This window comes from Haliaeetus albicilla, chromosome 14 (genome assembly GCF_947461875.1).
Source record: "Haliaeetus albicilla chromosome 14, bHalAlb1.1, whole genome shotgun sequence".
Taxonomy (NCBI): domain Eukaryota; kingdom Metazoa; phylum Chordata; class Aves; order Accipitriformes; family Accipitridae; genus Haliaeetus; species Haliaeetus albicilla.
Window position 1 is genome coordinate 13,386,678 of NC_091496.1, and position 21,203 is coordinate 13,407,880.

Here is a 21,203-nt window from a genome sequence, read left to right on the forward strand (position 1 = left end):
CAGCCTTGGACATTTCCCCCTTCCCAGGAGAACTGTTTGGTTGCTGTCACTAGTGGGGTCTATCCGCTCAATTAGCAAGGCAATAGGCAAAATGAGCAGATAAAATGAGCAAAGCCGACAGGTATTACCGCAAACACCTCTATCAGCCAAGTCATGAACAGTGGCAGTACAGGTATCTTCCTGATGTTTTGCAGCACTTTTTCCCAAGGCCCAGCGGAATTGCCTAAATCACCCCCTGGCTGAACGCACCTCACACAGGAACTTCAAAGGACACCTCCAGGCTCCATCCATCACAGATGACAAGATGATGGCAATTTCCAGGAAAAGAAAGTGTTGGCAAAGCAGGATCCTAACAGCCCAGCAAGGACTGATTAGTTCTCCTAAGACTGACAAGGTAAAAAGGCAGCATTTGAGAGGAAAGCCACAGTACAAGTGAAGACTGTTGTGTTTGGGTTTTTTTTCTAAACAAAACAAAACAAACAACATGGGTACCTTCTCAAGATGATTTCCTCTGCTACCTTGCAAGTAATGACATTGGAAGAAAAGAAGATTGCCTTCCCCATACAATTTGTCGGTTGCTATTTATGACCAAAAGGTCTGCTTCCCCATCTCCTGTACCAATACAGATATATTTGTGCGGTCATGCAATAAAAACAAGATTGCTCTATGGACTAAGAAAAAAGAACCATGCATTCCTTTTCCTCCAAAGTTCTCTCTTACGTTGCAACAAGTTCACTACAGAGAAATCGGTAACAAAAGTCTACTGAGGAGGCAGCAGTGTGTACACCAGCAGTACCAACAGCCTTTTCCCCCCCCAACAGACAAGTTGGATGCCTTTGGGTTTGAAGTATCCACTAAAGACAGCAGCACCAGCCAGCCCACTATCACCATCTGTAGAAAACAGAAATAAACTATCTCTACTGTATACTACTGGATGCCAAAGACGGATCTTTGAAATTTGAACCAGTAATATTCTTAAGCGTTACCAGGAATGAAATGTGCTCGCAATCCAGAGAAGCTTTTGGAAGTTACTAAATCTGGTATCTCCCAAAGGGTTTTAAAAGTCCCATCTGTAGAAGATAACATGAAGGACTAATCAAACTACTGAAGTATCTTTCTGCATTTCACCACATTTCGTTTTAACTTATGCTCTTCTATTCTGGCATATACCAGGCTGAAGTAACATTGTAACTTTGCAAGAAAAGGGTTGTAAAATTGTTTTATGTAATCTACACACTGGATGGCTCACTGGAGCCTACCAGAGACAGTACATTTACAAACAGGTTTGCAATCATATATTAGGCAAGCAGCATATAGATAAAGCCTCTTAAAACTCATTTCTATGATTTCCTGAAAGGTTTCGCATCCCTTCAGATTCCAAATGTGGCACTCAGGAAGATACATCAAAATTTAGCTCTATGCTATGAGCTGCGGAAATACAACTCTCTCTTTAGGAGGTACCAGGATTTTCCAATCATAACAACCAGTGTAAGAGAGAAGACGTATTCAGCATATGCTGAATCTGTGTCTGAACAACACTGCTGAAGTTCCATGTAGGATTTTCTATTGGATGGGACAGTTTTAAGGAGGTCAGGATTGATAAAAATGGGACACGATATGAAGCAAGTCAGTAAGCAACAATGCATCGGTCCAATCCTATCATCTTCAGCTCCATAACTATTTTGGAAGGTACTTAGACATAGATGGGGTCTGGACTAAGGAAACTTGCATTATCTGTAACATTTTCTGGCAATATGTGAGAATTCTGGCATACTACGGTGTCACCGAGAGAGGGATGTTAAAAAGAATGGCTCTCAGAAGATGTTAATTTCTCAATGTATGAAGTGTCTTTCGTGACCATCAAAAAAAATTTAAATTGTAAATAGCCTACATTTGAAGTAAGTTCAGGAAGTGAGAAAATGAAGTGTGGTGGAGCGTAACCTACTGCCCAGTCATCAATGGTCACAGGGACAGCACTAACAGAACATGTTTAAAGTCCAGAGACTAAGCTATGGAAAAGCCAAAATTAGGCTAATAAAAATGGGTGTTTGAGAACTGTTAATAGAACAGTTTTCTGTTAGAAAATATTTCACTACTCGGTAAACAAATAGATAAAATACATAAGCTATCCCACATTAATTCTGTCCAAATATTCCATAACATGTTATTGAAACATTTCACTTTGATTTCAATAAGTACTTTAGTTTGCCTGTATTTTGATTTTTACATGGAAGTATCTTGTGACAGAATGAATCAGTCAAAACGGTGATTGAAATTAGTTCCTTAAATCCTGGTGAAATAGGACTGAATTCTGTTTCAGTATTTTTCAAATAAAAACAGTTATTTGGAAGCTGCATGTCCGGTAGTCTTAATAAAATTAAACTACTTTGCATAACTAAAAGTGTCTGAAAGTTTGCGTTCTCGCAATAAAATGCAATTTTGACAACCACCATTTGCATTCTGTGTGCAGGATTTCTCTCCCAACTATGCTTTAATTTAAACAGAATATATGGATTTAAATCAAAACGGGCAGACTCAGAAATATGCTGGATATTACTAAAAGATATAGCTCATTGCATTGGTTTTTTTCTTTTTTACCATCAACCATAGAAAGCTTTATTCCAAGCCTGATCACACTTTCAGTTACAAAACATGTGGCAAAAAATAACAGTTAACACGCAAGATCTGCCATATTTCTACTTGCCTCTCACACTGGATTTTCCACATTGAGGGATGGAGAATAAACCTTTCCCATTTTTAACATAATGAATATACCTAATGGTAGCAAATAAAGGTTTTTATTATTTTTAATTTCATTTCACAAATCTTTTACTCTCCCCAAGCCACCATTTTTTTTAGTGCAACAATCCAGCACAGTGCTAGTTGCTGAGGTATACATGGTTAAATTAATTTCACCTTCAACCGAAACCGCAATGTTTTCCCTCCCTCCTTTTTTTCCTGTTTTAAAGGTAATGAAAGCTGTATATTCACCAATTTACATTTCTAAAAATAACCCCATTCTAGAGTAAAGAATGGTTTTGTGATAGGCTGTAAAAAGCAATAGCCTTATCTTTTATCACCCATAGAACTCCTGCTGTACTTTTTTTTTTTCTTAAAATATATTTTGTGCAAAATTAAGTTCTGTGTAGGTCTGTACCATAATTTGGAAAAAACTGTGTATAAAATGTACTTAATTTTTAAAAACAATCCCAACATCAAACAACAGAGAAAGAAGAAACAGATCAGATGCAGCTGAAGTTTTCACATGAGAAACTAAATATAGTATGTTCTTAAAGCTCCAGTAACACATTCTTTCAAAAACCAGAATGCACTTTGGTCATTATTAAACGTTAGTACAGAGGCAAATAAAATACAAAATGCTTGTTTGTGTTGCTTTATATATAAAAATATTTTTATACCACATAAGTTTAAGATACATTACTTCAAATCTTTCAAGATTCTAAAGATTAGCAAACATAGTGCAATGTCCAGACACTCGTCACCTAATTACTTGTCATTTTTCAATATGAAGCCACTATTTTAGAAACATAAAATGTAAGAATACTTGTGTCTGGTGATATTAATCCTCCCAAAATAATTTGTAGATGGAAAGTTTGTTCCAGGTAACTTAATTCTGCACGGGTGAACATGTATTTTTGTCACACTGAAGAACCATGAGTCAATACGACTGGTCCATGTGGGAGGCAGGGATAGAAGGCAGCGGGAGAGATGGGAAACCCAAGCCTGGGAAACCCCAGGGAATGACCCCTGCTGGGGAGGAATGGGAGGAAAGGAGGTTATTTGAAGACACAAATCTGCTGAATACCAGGCTTCAGGAGCTCTGCTGCTCACCAGGGGAACTTGTTTTCTGTGTTTAACTGCTCTTAAACTTCAATGTGGTATGAATGGCATATACTATAGTGTACAAGAGGAGAGCATCTATCTACCTTATGCTCAGTCATTCATAGCATTCCTTTCACCAGTAAATCTTTCGCTTGTTTAAATATTCAACATATAATATATACTGCTCCATAGTTCACCATAATATATTCCAATCAATATACATTTATATGTATATATATAAAGTTTCTCATTAAAAGTAACAATAAAAAGTGCACATATTGAGCATGCACAGTCAGAGCTGCGCAGAACAGCCCAGTATTTCAAATAAATACAATATTTAATTTTATCAAAATATCATACAGCATGGTAACCATTTACAATTATTGCTCTAATAAAAGTGTTATCAAAGAGCACTTGTTGACTTGTTATATAATACCTTATTAATATCCCAGGATATTTAAACTGCAGCCTATATGAGTTTAGATCCTGGAATTACTCAAAATATCCAAAATTCCCACTTGCTTCTAATAGCAATATAAAGTAATTCTGCTACCTGTCATACTGTATTGTCAGTACTTTATTTTTTTGTATGTCTCACTTTTCTATTGCAACCAAACATCTACTGATGTTATGTTGTCCTCATAAATGATTGGTGCAAATTAAATATTCTAAGCAATTTTACCACAGTATCAAAAATCAAATTACTTCCATATAGCCTTAGTGTAACTAAAGATGTTCAGCATTGGCTTCAGCTTTAACAACAGATAAAGTAATTTAGTGTAATCAATTTCCAGGACTTGGAGTTCTCAGACACAGTTTTTGACCCTTGCCAAATCTGACCCTTTCCAAAACTAAACAAATAAGTTTGAAAATAAAATATAAAATGTCAACTAAAATGAACATAAAACAGTGAGAAGATGAAATAAATACAAAGATTGCACAAGACAGATGTAAACACTTCAATTTTCCAAACGACATCCTTGAAGAGGTTGTAGCATCTGAAATACAGATTCAGTGGCTGCTTTGAGGCAGTTTTGTCAATCAATGAGCTTTTCTGTAACACTGTGTTATCTCATCTTCTTTATATGTTGTCAAGATTTGATCTTCCAGAGCTGGAAAAGTTCGAGCAGTATATCAACATTATTTCTCATCTCATCTTTCTGTTTACCAGAACTGCAATACCACCACATTTTTTTTTCTTATTGCATTTGCTGCATATAATACACAAAATAAATTTTACATTTGTTTACTTCTAATAGGAAAAAAATGGGTAGATGTAAGCAAATTCAATAGCCAACTAAGGGCTTTGTGCTACAAGCTTGTGGAAACTAACATGCCTCATAACCTGAATCTTGAAATAGTTTCCAGAGTTTGTAGTTCAGAGGGGGCCAGAGAGTAGGACCTAACAAGATAGTCCTTCAGCCATGACGAAATGACACTGTGTAAGATTGGTCACGGTAATACTGTATCTACTGTAATACTTTACTGCGGTGCAAGACAAGGATAGCATGCATCTTTCTGCATCCCTTAAAGAGCGAGGAATTCAAGAGCGAAATCAGATCTGGGATATGAAGAAAAGTTACATAAGGTCTTGTACTTATGTGTACGAATGTCTCTGTATTTATGTCTAAGAATTCTTGATAATTATGTGTCCCAAATGTAGTCAGAAAGCCACAAAAAGGCAAAAAAATGTTAAAAGGGCTGCTTGGACAAATATATCATTACTTTTCTCATATAGCTTAAATATCCTAACCATTTTCAAACAAAAATATGTTCTAGTTAATACAGTTCAGAATTCATTAGGCTACAACGTATGATCCATCTATCATAACATTCTGAATGCCATGGCGAAAAAAAAGGATGCTTATCAAGTAGTTACCTTTAGATTAAATCCAAGCAAGTCACTGATGACACCAGATACAGCTGACAGGATGACAACTTGGGTGATATTATAAAGCAGTGGATTCATTGTAAGCCCATATAACCTAAAGGGACTGTCCAGTTCCTAGTAATGCAAAACAACAACATCGTTAAAAAGCAAAAATTACACAAACGGGTTTTTGTTCATATATGTATTGAGTGATATTAGATAGTTTAGGAAGTCTTCAAGTCACAGTAGAGTAAAACATTCTCCTATTCTTCTGCATATAAAAAACAAAATGCAAGAAAATACCCATCACATTAACTGACTGTTGACTGATGGTGTCTAAATAACCCTTCAAAAAACTGGAGGCTACCCATCTACCAATTTGCTCATGAAGCCAGGAAGAGAGCTAGTTTTCCTGGCACCAAGGTGCCATCATTTTAGAATTCCTCATAATTTTCCAGAAATCACCTTCAGTGTTAAAAGAGCTGATAGACAATAGAATCAGAAAAACCAAGAAAACAAAGATTTTCCAGTGACAGAAGACTACCTGTTATGAAAAATTAACAAAAATGTCTTTCCTAATGCAATTCCTCTCCTTTTCCATTAATTTTGAGAATAATTACTGATGAACATAGCCAGAAAAGGAAGATAAAGGAAAAAATATCAATAACCATTTAACTGCCAATATTTTACTTTTTTATTGGAAGGATCAAAAACTTAGCCAAAATTTATCTGCAACAAAACTTGAACAAAGAGGCTATTTCACCAGTTTTCAATTATTGGTGTGTGAATAAAGTCACCCAAACTTTTCTGGCCTAGAAATATGTCAAATAAAGGAAGAAAAAAACAGTTTTAAAATATAATACTGAATTATATAAAGCATAACAACTATCACTGCTTTGGTCATTTATATTTTATAGCTTTAAAAATTCAGCTTCATTTCTCTCCTGCATTACATCCTGGGGCTCGAACAAGGCCTTCTAAGCCCTTTTTTAATAAAGGGGTTCAGAGCTCTGACTCTTTTTCAAAAGAGGTGAAATAAGAATGAACAACCTTTTCATTTAGATGTAATGTGGTATAAAACTCTGCTGCAAATACAAAAGATAAAAAAAGGACTTGATTCTGAGAAGTGCAGCAGAGAAATTATTTAAGGAAAAAGTTTAGATTTTGGATTCATCTTACTAGTTTGGGGACTAAGAAAATAGTAAGAATATTCAACATAATATAGTCTTCAATAAAAGCTTAAGGATCAAAAACATCCAAAACCAAATTAAAAAAAACAACTCCATTTAGCTACTGGGCATGAAATACATAATTGCGTTGATCACTGACTACCATGAACTCATTTAAAGCTCATACTATACTAGGTGGCTTGGAAATCCCACCTCACTTTTGGGCACATTCTCACAGTAACTAAGTGATGGCCTGGGTCTGGGATTTGTGCCACAAAAGCCAAGTCCCCTGTTGGAAAGGCCATGTCAGTTGATACATTTCTGGAAAGACTAAAACATGAACATGTTTTTGAAAACACTGAGAAAAGTATGAAAAAGACTGAAGTGAATCAGATCCAAGAGGTGATCAGCATCCTGCCACCAACAGCAGGTACTTCTCACCCTACCTACATTCTCACAGCACACAAACATTTCAACTCATGAGATACTCTGAATCTCTTGTGTTTTGTCTAGTCTAGTTGTCCAGCCTCTCCCTGAATCCAGATAACCTTTCTGCATCCAGTGTCCTTTGACCAACAGTTGCACAAGTCTGCTACCTGATGCACAGAGAATACGTCCTTTCGTTTGTTCCAAAACCAGGTCCTAAAAGCTTTGTGGTCCCTTATTCTTATACCAAGAGATACAGTCAATAACTGACTTAGCCAGGCTCTCCATATCGCTGTACTGTAACTCTCAGCTTAAGCTGTTGCTTTGTCAGCTTTGAGTCCTTGCTGACTCAGTCAGTCCTCTCGTGGAAAGCGCTGCATACTTTTTTTGCGATAAGGGGACCACACACACTGTTAAAGGTGTGCAGGTGGGGAGAATTACTCAGCTGACTAGAAGAAATACTCCACCGTCCCAGCTACTAGCTGTCTAGATTAAACAGAGTTTAAGCTTCATTTTAAGAACTGCTCCTTGGCACGCAGGAATCAACGGGGTAAGGGACCAGAATTCAGTGTGTGGTAGAATGAGGCAGCAAGGTCTTAAAGCACCACTATATGCAAGAAACCTCAACTGTTTCTCTTAATAGGCTTGAATTTTCCTGACTGCAGAGGAAAGGTATAATGGCATTGAAAGATATGGTTCAGGTTTACTGTATGATAACCCAGCCATTCCCTCTACTGATGGGGATCTCTGCACATGGAATCAGTATCAGTTGTGCTATACCCAAACATGGAGGGAGGGGTGTGTGGATTGAAGGAAATTTATCTGAGGGAGAGGAAAACACTTTTACATTTGCCAGTCATTCCTGGGGAACTGTTCTACATGACCACTCTATCTTGGACTAAATGAAGAAGTTGATGCCCTGAAGGAGAGATCAAAACACTGTTGCTACCTTACTTCTGAACCCAAGAATAGCAAATCAGCAGCATCTCTAAGAACTTTACCATAACAGCAAAATATATAATAAGATCCAAATGCTGAAAGCTGAAGATAGACAAATTTAATTTTAAAATAGTTTACACAACTGCAGAAGTGATTAAGCACTAAAACACCATGCCAAGAGAAGTGGGGAGGCAAGTCATTAATTTGTTTTTTGTGGTGTCAAGACTGGCTTCCTCTTTTAAATGCCACTTTAGTCAATTTTAAGTTTTATACTGTTAATTTTAGTGTAAAAACACATCAGGAATACTAGATCTATTTAATTTTATTTGTTCATAAAAGCCAAACCTAAAATAAAAAAGTTTTTCAAGTGTTAAATTTACCTCAATGCCCAATAAAAGTGATAACCCTTAAGTAAATTTTGGATTAGAGAAATGTTTAGTCTGAAGGACAACGAGACATTTCTGGAGCAAGAATTAAGCTTCCAGACAACTGAAAGAACAAAACAGCTTGTTTCCCAAATTATGACAGATCTGTGAGTTTGAAAGAAGAGAACTCCTCAGCAAATGCAATTTAGAATCAATTGTGTCTTCCCAAGAACCTCAACCACTGCTTTGTTAATAATAACAGTAACAAGTTTAAAAAAAAGCCCTTAGCATGTCCATGCTCTAGCTCCAGATGAGTGAAAGTAAGATGACTTTTCCTCTGCAGAATTCTAGAAACTGGGAGTAATGAAAAAAAATTCATGTTCTCTCACCACGAAGAAACATCTTCTACCCTCCAAATATAGTTAGCTGGCAAACATGATAATATTGCATAAGCAAAAAACCTTTCTACTCATCAGCAAAATTCCATGCAAAAAAAAATTTGCCAAATAGTTCAAGGGCACAGCTAACAAATATCTGAATTACATTAAATGAAATCCGTATCTTTAATTCACTTATAAATGGGCCTATGTAACAATTGCTCTCTGTCTTCCAGAAAGATTCTTCTATGACAGTAAGTAAAGAAGACATCAAGTATAATCCAGTTTTAATTTGAAATGCTAACCACTGACAGTTTTTAAGAGGAATTATTTTTGTGGAAGAATACAAATCCTCCAGCAGCTTATTACTAGAAACAGATATCGACACTCAAAACAGACAACAAAACTGCATCATTTATTTCCCAAGGGTTCACCATCCTGTCTATCCCGAAGTACCTTCTCTCACATTGCTCATATGCTGTTAAAGAATAAAACTCACTGTACAGAATAATAATTTGTAATCCACAATGATGGCAACATAACAGACCGTAGTATATGAACAAGTAGCATCGCTGTGAAAGAGTTACACAGCAGATTTAAACCAGAGCATACCGTACTGCCTGCAGAAGTAGCACAAGTGACTCATTAAGCAATCTATTCTACTTCTTAGTTATATATAATACGGTAATACTATTTTAATTCTTACCTTCAATAACTTAGTAGCAAGTTTTAAAACATTGTTCACTAGTGTCAGTTCCTCCTTCTTATTAGGCTTTTTCTCCATTTTCAAGTACAAGTTTATCTGATTTAAAAAAAATACAGGTATCAGAACTTATTCAGAATTTAAAAGAATTCATTTGGAAATACTTCATAATAAAATGAAGGGATTACTCAGCAGCCATATGATAGACAGCAATGACATGTCTGCAAGCAAGCGAATTTTTTGCTTCCTTTTTAATGTTTAAGAACAAACACTGGCTCAGTACCACAAGAAAATACAGTGGTTTATGATATAACAAAATATATTTGACACTATTATAGCAACAACTTTAAAGTTTAGTGTAATCTACAAATTAGGCAAGAAAAAATACTACATATGTAAGGTTTGCATATTTTTTTTTCCTCCTTCAATAATTGCCTGAGGTTTGTCAATTCCATTTCCAGGTTTTTATACTAGTATGCAGACCTTAAAATGCTTAAAATCCCCCAAAGTTATTGAATAGACTGAAATGCCAAAACATAATTCTGCTGAAGTGTAATTTCTTTTAAAAGATTTTAGTACAACTGAGTACTTCATGAGCACCTTGAGTGCGGGGGGGGGGGGGGGGGGGGAATCAATCTTTCCAGTGCCCTAAAATATTTGAAAAATTATTAAACTCTTCATTGCTGTAGAAGAACAGTACATTGATCATTTAAACACTTCGATGATTCAGACTTTTTTAAGGTCATTGTTTCTGAGAAAGTTTAGTTAAGAGTACAAATTAGCTCTCTTTTGGCCTTCTAGCAATTTTGAAACATCAGCCTTCATTCTCAAATGACCTATCTTTGATATCCTAGACCAGGCAAAGGTTAGTTTTTCTTTTTTATTGCATAACAAAAGCAAATCAAAGGAAAAGATCTTGAAAACTGTGAACTTTATTTTAGGATGACGACCTTCAACAAAATAAAAAATGAACAATTTACCAATATGCTGAGGTAGTCCTTCAGATGACAGAGACTCTTACCAAGCTACAGAAGCAGAGTTGCAGAAAGGAAGTGATGCTATATGATGCTATGATATATTTAACCACCTTGTTGCAAGGTGGTTATTGAAATAAGGGCCACAGACATCTAAACAAAGTAACTGAATATTATCAGAGCTCCCTAAAAAGGCCACTGTAAGTCTCCTATACAAGTTAAAAATCAAAAACTACACCTAATATATTCCAAGGCATATTAAGCTCCTGAACTATCTATTTCATTTTAAAGTAGATTATGCTTTTAGAGGCAAAGAGATTCCAGTCTTTAAATATAATACTACCAATTTCAAATATAAACAGGAACAAACTAAGAATAAAGGCTCTGTTTAGCAACTCTGAAAAAATGGTAGGTAATAAACCCTAGGAAGGCTCAAATCTCTTTTAACAGTTACTATGATTTCATTAATTTATGAAAAAAAATCAACATTCAATAACAAAACTTTTAATCAGGAGGGAAGTTTGAATGTGTATATGTACAGCCATCTACCATAACTATTCTGAGACTTGAAACTGGCAAGAGGACAACTTTGATCAGACCACACGTCATATTTTACTCAACAAGGAACCACTGAGGCACTTAATTTACAAGACCAATTAAAACACTTTCAGAAGGACTTGAAAAATTACAGGCAAACAGCATACAGTCAAAAAATACCTTGATGTAAAATGATTGATCTTTTAAGTTTCCCATCATGACTCCTAATCATGAAATTAATAGGTTGAATATAAAGCACACAGAAGTGGTTGAAACTTTGCCGACAGAAAGTAGAATTTGCAATTTCATCTTATCCGTGAAGCATTTACATTTAATTTGGGGGTTGAGGCTTTTTTGTCCTTTTGGGGTTTTTGTTGCAGTTTTTTGTTTATTTTAAAGCTTCATTCTCTTTTTAGTAAGCCTAGTAACACTAGTGTGTAATTTTCAAGGCCACCACTTCAGATGTGCTTTTTTAGATCAAGTGTCAGTCAATTGTTTGGGCTTGACCTCTCATGAAAGGCCAAAATGTCAGACTTTCATGAGTCTGTGTGAAGAACACTGTAAATATGCTGTGGTATCTAGCTAGTATGTGAAACCAGTCCAAAATGAGTTCTACTCAGGGTGACGTGTATCCTTTTTATTTTCTGAGAAACAATTGTGAATTCTATTTTGGTTTTCATTTCATAAAGCTCTCAGGCGTTTTGGAGGAAAATGACTTGCAACAGGATAAGCTGCATTCAATATAAATCTAAGTGTTTGATGACATAACACTTTCTGATTTTTTTTTTTTTCCTCCAAAGTTCTGGGGACATAGAGAGAGTGCTTCTTTCAATGTCCATGCTGGCTTAAAATGTTCAAACACTGATTCTCATAAAGAGCATAGCATAGAAGCCTATGAAAGCAAAACAAAGGCTTGAAATTCTTTGTCTCTGTCTTGCTCTGCTCTCTGCATTTTTTTCCAATCCTTACCCCAACATTTCCCTCTGTTTTCATTCCAGAAACAGAAGACATAAACTTCACTGGGACATTAGGCTATTCGTACTCCGAGGATCAACAGAACAATGCAAACCTCTCCAGGCTCAGGAACTCCGAGAGGTTTCACACTGGTGCAAAACATGGCATTCAGTACAAGATAAATAGGCAGTCTGTCTTCTCAGTGTCTAGCCTCATCATCTTTAGTAAAGACAGAATGAATTCTCATTGAGCAAAATACGTAAGCAGTCATTTATACCATCTGTCATAAGCTTTACATCCCGACTTTGGGAGACTCAGTTTGGAAGATTTTATTCTCCAACTTGAACACATTTCCTGTAGGAAACCTGTGAAGATTTCTTGAACTGCCTATGTGCCTTGTCCTGAATGCTGTGTTTTGCACCAGTGTAAAACCTCTCCAAGCAGAAAGAGGTTGGTTCTTACCTAACACTAACTGAATATGCTCAGAAAACTATCAGCAGTGCCAGGCAGAGCAGAGAGGGAAGTTTGCAGTACAAATGCCGACTAGAACATTCCTGAGAAGAAAAGTACGTAGACCCAAAGCCAACCTTGACAGATGACTGAAAGCAAAAGTTTCCAAGGAGTCTAGAGGAGACTATATGTAACCCACACAACCCAGCAGTCAAAATTATTGGGCTGGAAACAGTGACCCACTTTGTAGAGGGTAAGTTTGTTTTCAAATCTTTTACTCTCCCATCCAACACTTTGAGAGCTTGGGTTTCTTTTTCCTATTTAAAAGCTACTTTTTATGTTTGTGTTCTGTTAGGTCTCAAATTATATCAAATGACATATACTGGTATCTCTAAGCCCACTCACTTAAAGAGAAATTGGGATATGGCCATCTCTATTTAAAATTTATATGGAAAACTAAGTCACACACTTCTCACAGAAATTGAACTTCAGGTTGTAAAGTGTTGTTTCACTACACCATAATTAACTCCCTAATCCAGGCTATTTTAATACATCTAAAATGCACACCTGGAGACCTACGAGATGAACGACTTGTTTAGATATAAAAGTACAGGTCTATACAAATTCTCACCTGCTCAGTAAGTAATATTGAGGTATTGCTGTACTTTTTACTGGTTTCAGATCCAAGAGTAACAAATCTTAAGAGAAAAAGAGTTAGTGAAATGCACCAAATTACAAGTTCCCAATTGTAGTGACAATCAAGGAAGATCTCATGCATGTGAAGCAGCTGAAAACAAAAGAGAAAAAAAAATTAATTCAAAGTAGTAATTACATTACAACATAAGAAAATAATTACATATCTCCCCAACTCCAATAAAAATTTCCCAGTAATAAGTATATGGATTGTTAAAAGATTTTTTAATCATAATTTAAAATCAACATTGTGTCAAAGATATGAGGTTTCATAAAAGATACGTTCTGAAAGGCTCAATCAGAATTTAGACACATCTTTTTTTCATATCCCTAAAGCAAGAGAAAAAAAATATACACTCTAAGACAATTTTAAACTCATGTTCAAACTTGCAAAAACACTATATGGGATAAAAAACAAAATATACCCTCAAATGTATTGAATTATATAGAAAATTGAATCCAAGCAGAGTTACTGCTAAATTATATTCTTATTAAAATATTTACAGTTAGCTACCAGGAAAACACATTAGCATTAACTAGGGAAGAAAGTGGGGAAAAAAAATACAACCAGAAGCCATTCAGAAGCTTCCCCGTATTCTGAAACAGAAGCTCAAGGAAAAATCTTAAGCAGTAAAAATTCTTTAAACATAGATTTGCTTAGTAAAAGATATTCCACTAGAGGGCAGGCTAATATAGCCAACAATCTTGTTTCATCATCAAAGGTCAATCTCAACTGTCTTTGCAAAAGTGTGTTTTGATGCAAAATGTTGGGGGGGGGGGGGGGGGCGGGAAGAAGCTGTCTTCCAAAATCCACAATGGAAAATGAAAGAGGACACAGATTTTTAAAGTAATAGTAATATCATGTTAGGAATTATGCTATCAATAAGTTTCTTTAGCTCTTAGAGAGTAATATTCTAAAGTAGATAAAATTAACAATACAAAATGGAGCTTAATCTTATGAAAAGCTGTAACAGCTGCTACTGAATTTTCACTGTGGTCTTTTAACTTAATAGGAATCACCATGCAAAAGGCACTCAAAATTATTTTAAAAACTATTTAAGTCATGGCTGTTACTGTACAAGGAAGATTTCCTCACCTGTGCACAACAGATAAACACAACTGAGATAGTCAATAGGAAGGCAGATGAAACTATTACATCAACTGAGCGTTGAGGACCTCGACGCTGAAAATAAAGGATATACATATATGTGAAAACCTACCCAATCAGTGTTGATACTTAACATATCCAGTTAGATTCACACCTTGAACCTATGTTTCATCATGGCTTGCAATCTGGCAATCTAAGTTCCAAACACCATATTAGATTCTAATAATATCACTACATTTGAATACTCCTAAAGGCATGGGAGATTAAATCAGATGCAAGCATTTAAAGATAACTATGAGAAAAGCAAATGTTCACCACTTCTTCAGTCAACTCCTTCATGATGTGAAGAAACTTTCATTTAGGCAGCATTACCTGACATAACAAATTCAATATGGCACTCAGCTTTAACTCCAAAAATGAAACCAGTGCTAAAAAAAGATTTTTGGACATCAGATCACCACAGGATATCAAGATATAATTTCACATGATTGGTACTTTCCATTACTTGCATCTTTTTGACACACAAAAATTGTAGCTGTAAATCACTGCCCATTGAGGTCGGTGCAATAACACAATTCTCTCCCCCACTACAAGGCAGAAAACTGGGAAACAAACACACTTGTCTTGAAAGGTGCAAACTCACTGTTTTTAACCATTTTTTTCTTGCTTACTGGTACAATGAAATGTTTCTACCCACTGAGCTTTTTTCTTGTTTGTTTTTTTTTTTAATTAAAGAATTAAACATCCTGTGCTGCATTGAAACATGTACAAGTTATAACAGACATTTATTTCTCAATTTTGTTCTCCAGACATGCTACTAATTGTATAAACATGAGAAGAATGGGAGATGTACATATGCAAGATATAACCTTGGAACTTGGAGAAAGAGATAGAAAGAAAGAATTTTCTTTCAGTAAAAAAAATGTATAAGTGCAAATTACTACTGCAGGTATGCATGCACTACTTCTATACTGAGCCAGACTGTTTTGCCTGGGCAAGACTTAACATGTGTGCATACCCCAGCTCACATCTTCACAGGTGGACACATATATAGACAGGTAATATGCAAGTGTATTTTGAACAAATACTATGCCAGCAGCACCACTGCAAGAAGGCAGGCTTGCTCCTTAGCTGCTTGTCTCCATTCCTTTCCCTGTGCTAGCACAGGCATTACAGAGCTGCCCAGTGAACCAAGTAAAGCAACGATGGAGGTGAAAATTACTGTTCTTGACTGGTTATTTTTCAGCTGGGTCAGTTCCCTATGCACCTACCTCTGACCACTGTTTGATTGCTTTTTTCTTAGCCACATAATTATACAAATGTTTCTGGTAGCATAAGAAAAGATGGAATACATAGATGTGGTTTTGAGGAAAGAAGGCAAGACACTCTCTCCACAACAATGCTATCATATACAGTCTTTAAAGCATCAAAACTACATTCTATTGTCCAAGTAATGTTATCCTCCTCTCCTCCCACCCAGCAACATGTTACAAAGAAAAAGATACAAGTCTCTCAAATGCAAAGTTTAACAGGTACCACTTTTTTTACAACCTCCCCAACAGATACTTCTGTAACACAAGGGGTGTTGTAAATGAATTGCCTCAATTCCTCTTAAAATGATGCACCTTTCAAATTTAAGATTGTGCTTTACATTAAATTTCACTTGCTTATAGTTCCTGCTTTCCACACTCTGCAGTCTCCACACCATAACTTCTCCATATTTTCATAATCCTTTACCTACTTTCTAAAAACTATTGATAGCAGATTTCATCTGATGTTCTTAATTACTGTTGGAAAGCAGCATAGGCGCAAATACGGGGATTACCACCACTAGCAAGAGCTTGTCAGTTGCCATGCACCAAAAAAATGGTTCTATAGAAACCAAATAGGGAAAAACCTAGCTTCATCTGAGTTGAATTACCTAATGCAGAGAGAAAAATGGAAAAAAAACTTGGGGGAGACGGGAGACGATAAACAATCAACCCTGAGTTAGATAACATGGATCCTTTCACAAAGAATGACCAAAACGCTCTGGCTTGAAAAGATCATTAGAGAGATATAAGGAGATTACTCAAATATGAGCTGAACATAAAATAGAGGGATCAGAATGTCTTACAGATAATACTTGGGCATAATTTCTAGCTTCACCTGGCACATATACACTCACAGCACAAATATGCAAATAACTGTCTTGCTTCATAAATTCCTTCTGTGTTAATGACACTAGTTGGTGGGAATCCTAAAATAAGGTATTGTCCGGATTATACTACAAGTGGTCATTTTTACCCAACATATTCACCCAAGAGACTTTCCTGCTAGCATTAATAAGACAAAACTCCAACTCTGAACACACTCACACTTTACTGTAAGGTAAAGAATATACATTTACTTTCTCACACTCTGGCAGCTGGCACACTGCTGGCCCAAAGTTACTAAAATGAAATGTATGGGGCACGTGCACCAATAGGGGTAAGTGCATAGGAAGAAAAATTCAGACTAGAATACCAACCTTCCATTAATGGCATGAAATACTTTATATACAATGATAGCAAAAATATACATTATTTTACCTTTAGATAGGACCTGAGAGAAAGCCACATTTTTATGTTCTGTACTTTCTTCAATCGGAAGTGAGGAACCTCCGATTTTCTTGCCCTTCTGGCAGATGTTAGATGACCAAAAAGTTTGGCAAAAAGCAGCCTCTGCAGAGAAGAAAAAAAAATTACTTTAACTGTTAACTGATTTTCAAGGGCACTAAAAAGAAAATGGAGATGAGGCTTCAATTAATATGTCAAAGTAGCATACAATGTATCAGTGTAAATTAAAATACATTAATATAGTGCAGAAATAAGAATAGAATGTTACTAAAAAGAGGAGATACACTGAAAAGTTTTAAAAGTCTTCATATTGTAATGATAAACAAAATTTAGCTACACTTTTAGTTCCTTTCTTCAAATTTCAGACAACAGATCTGCTATGCTCTTAAAATTTGGGAGAAAAATCAAACCTGCCAGTCATTTGCATTAGAGAGTGCCTGTATCACAGAAGTTCCTTCCAAGAGAAATGATTATTAGAAACAGGTTAATTCTGTTCTACTGTGTTAAATCACATATTTTGGCTACAATTTGAGAAAAGAAAGTATAAACATTTTTCTTTTGTGGACCAGTAGGTATCTCTACTCTGCAACTAGTAAGGGATATTGATACTCTCTTAGAAGTTTAAATTACAATAACAAGAAATAAATTAATAGATGTATTACTTCAGATAGCAGCTCTCACGGTCTCCAGCTGTGGGACTGATCTACCAGAAAAGCAAGCAGAGCTCTTGACTAGGGTCTGGACTGAACCGTTTTGAATTAAACTGAAGGTTTTGAATGAAACACGCTGGTAGAACAAACTGGAAATTATATAGTTTTTTTATTGAAACTCCTTCTCCTTGGGGAAAACTGAGACAAACTGGGACATGACTAAGAGCTAGATTAATGCACTGAGCCAGAAATCTGAAATAAAGGATTAAAAGGTTTTCCCTCAAAAATGTTCTCCAGGAAATAAGGTCTAGCTACAGAGACTTCAGCCCATTGCAACTGAGTCATCTCCCAAACTGTAAGCCCACTGAAGTATTTGTCATCACTGATCTATGAATCACAGTGCGCTGAAGAAAACAAGTTTAAAATATCCACAAAGTAAAAAAAAACCACAAACATTAAACCTTGTTTTGCTTTTGATGAAGCCTCTTGGATTGCTGTTCATACCTGTTTGTATGTCCTCTCTGCTACACATAGCAGAAAAAAGAAAATCCACACTAGAGACACACGGACCACAAAACTTATAATAACCATTGAGAGAACAAGAATGTCTCCATTTGATCCAAATGCAGTCATACAAAGTTCAGTAGCAGAATGTGCAGCCAGTTGTTCCAAATCTTTAGCTTGGGAAAGTCGAAAAACGAATGGCATTAAACCCAAGATTAAAGATATGACATTTCCAAAAATTTGATAACCAATTCCTGGTATATAGCTGTTCACCTAAAACCAAAAGAAAACAAGGTATATTTTTAACTTTGGAATTGACTTTGGAATTAATTTGGAATTTCCATAACTAAATTTTTAATGTTACTGCCTTACTACCACAAAGAACACTTTATAACCTGGTAAGTTATATGAAACCCTCAACCAAGCATCTTCACAGTTTACTATTAAGAAAAAGGAAGCCCTCAAAGAGCCCTTAATGCACAGGAACCAAATATGACAAATCATTTAAGAACCCAACAACATAACATTGCAGTTAAAAGACTCCAGTGCATATTCTTATATTAAAAATTCATTCAACACTGAATTAGCAAAGTGTACGAGTCAGGCTGTACTGCTTACATCCTGTATGATGCTCCTATTTATGTTTTAGTTTTAGGTTGTATGTTTTTTAAAGGAATCAAAGTGTTCGCAGTGCAGATAGGACTGGAGTTCTTTTGTGCTGGCTTTTGCTTTGTTATGTTTACTTCTGCTGTGGATTGCACCCAAAACTGTATCGTCTCTGAGTCAGGTACAGAGATCTGAGCTAAATTTGTGAATACACTGCTTTTTAACAAGTTGGAGATGGTAAGTATCAACTTGTCAGAATCAGTGATAGTTTTATTAAGCTAAGCTATGTTCAACTCTACAAAATGGCTACATTGTCCATACTGAAAAAGAGTATGACATCAATTAAATACTTTTCCCACTGTTTCCTAAAAAGCAGTACTAGGAAAAAGAAGGGAAGACTAACAAGACATCCCACTCCTCCTCTTAGATGTTTGTTTCCTAAAGAGGAAAGCTTTCTTTTCCAATCCTAACTTTAGTATCCAAATACCCAGATTTGTATATTCCTAACCCAGCATATTAGTTGTCCATCAGAATCAAAGAGATAAATAAGCAAGCACCTAACAATGCAAACACATTTTATTGTGTCAACCCTTAAGATTTGGTATCTATTATCTGTTAGTAGTAAGTAAATCAGAGTGATGTAAGCTGTGGAACAATAACAGATACTTGTCAGTAACAGACACTTAAAAAAAAAAAAAGAAAAAGAAAAAGAAAAAACCCAACATAAACCAAGCTTATTTTTGGTAGTGCTTAGACTTCTAAATACAGTATTTGCATAAAGTAAAAAGAATACTCACTCTGTTCATTATCATACCACTGATTTCAAGCACAGACATATCTGCTTTCTTGCAGTCATTACCTTCCCATACAATTGCACTTATTTTTTCTAGTCCTGGATTCAAACTGTGGATCCAAGGTAGATGACTCTGGGGAAGGCAAAGAATATATTCCATCAGAGATAAAAATCTATTGTTGTGTCACTATGCCTTTGTCAGCAATATGCTGGCAAAAAAAACACTTTAGACTGACACAAATACTGTTATATAGCATTTACTTCTACTATATGTTACTGTATGTTAACCACATTCCTCAGTATCACCCACTTCTTTTCCAAGAAACAGCTGTGAGTACAGAGATCTCTCCTTCCCCATACTTCATTTTCTAATAGTGTTGAGCTACTGTGGTTGAGGATTAATTGGCTTCTATTTTGCTCAAACATGTCAAAGAAGAGAGAGGTATGAAAACAAAGGTCTATTTGTAAGCCATCTTTAATTTTGCCACATGTTTAATGGAATATTTTATTTCTCTGATTATTGTTTTTTACCCTAACATTCTGAAAAGTACTTTTCTCAGGTTGAGCCTAAGGCCAACATTTTTTTTTATTTGCTTTTAATGATATTTGTGTACTTACAATCCTTGTTATGGATAAAGGCCCCCCTATGCTAACTGTATCTGGCAAGACTCAGAGAAAGTGGTAGAATTCTAATCAATACATGCCGCTCCAAGAGCCAAGCAATCCCAGCCTAACATACTGAATGCACTTATGGCTGAGGAACCTTTATGCTAAACAGAGAGTCAAGTGAGAACTGAAGAATCTGGAAAAATATTGAGGCAACAAGTTCTGCTGTGGCCATTTCTTGACTTCCCTCAGCCCTGTCTCACGCCTCTCCCATTCGGGTGATTAAAATTGCTCTCAACTCTGCCTGGTCACCTACCTAGCATTGTGTGCATCAAACTACTGGAAGTGGTGGTGGGTGCTGGAGGGAGGGCAAGGGGAGAGGCGTGATATTATTTTTTAAATTTAATTTATTATTGATTAAAAGTAAAGCTTTTTATTTTATAACTTGCTTTATCGGTATTTATCTGAAATCTTTGTATTCTGCTAAGTACTCAATCATCTCCTCCTTTTTTTTTTTTTTCCACTGGATGAAAAAGTTTGGTTTATATTATTAAAACAAGGCAAATATTAGTTGCAAGACTTCTTTAATCACAGATTTCCAAGGTCTCCCTCTAGAGGGAGCATCAACACCAGAAGCTGAAACTCAAAAATCCACATCTACAATCAAACAGAAAAACACTCAACTGCAGAAAAAACAAAGTCAATCCATATACTGCGATTCAACTCCCTATTGTAAGGCTTCCGGTTTAATATTTATATGGAATGTAAGCAAGAAGAACTAAAAATAAACAAAAAAAGCAAAGACTGAATGAAATATAAATTTCTATCTCTTTTGGGGTTTGGAGGGGGGGCAGGGGTTTAAAAATCAACAAATACATCATTTTCAATTCTGACTATGAGTGAAAAGCCTGACATTTGAAATTCTTTTCCTTAGCATTAACACCATCTCTTGCATGGCATTCCTTAGTACTGATGATGCACTACCAACACATATGACATGTTTACCCAGAAGAATGTTTCACATTCTCTCCATCTCTTT

At 35.7% G+C, this 21,203-nt stretch overlaps 1 protein-coding gene across 4 annotated transcripts in view; it reads right to left on the reverse strand.

The window, feature by feature from the left end:
- Window positions 1–2,578: 2,578 nt before the first annotated feature.
- PHTF2 (putative homeodomain transcription factor 2) overlaps window positions 2,579–21,203 on the reverse strand; it is a 71,557-nt gene continuing 52,932 nt past the window's right edge. For all 4 annotated transcript variants that reach the window (XM_069801738.1, XM_069801735.1, XM_069801737.1 and 1 more), the window contains 8 exons: window positions 19,563–19,691; window positions 18,160–18,432; window positions 16,979–17,110; window positions 14,397–14,483; window positions 13,239–13,394; window positions 9,696–9,791; window positions 5,723–5,848; window positions 2,579–4,955 (listed from right to left, as the gene is read on the reverse strand). In XM_069801738.1, the coding sequence (XP_069657839.1) occupies window positions 4,935–4,955; window positions 5,723–5,848; window positions 9,696–9,791; window positions 13,239–13,394; window positions 14,397–14,483; window positions 16,979–17,110; window positions 18,160–18,432; window positions 19,563–19,691 (1,020 nt within the window). In that variant the 3' untranslated portion in view covers window positions 2,579–4,934. The remainder of the gene's footprint in view (window positions 4,956–5,722; window positions 5,849–9,695; window positions 9,792–13,238; window positions 13,395–14,396; window positions 14,484–16,978; window positions 17,111–18,159; window positions 18,433–19,562; window positions 19,692–21,203) is intronic.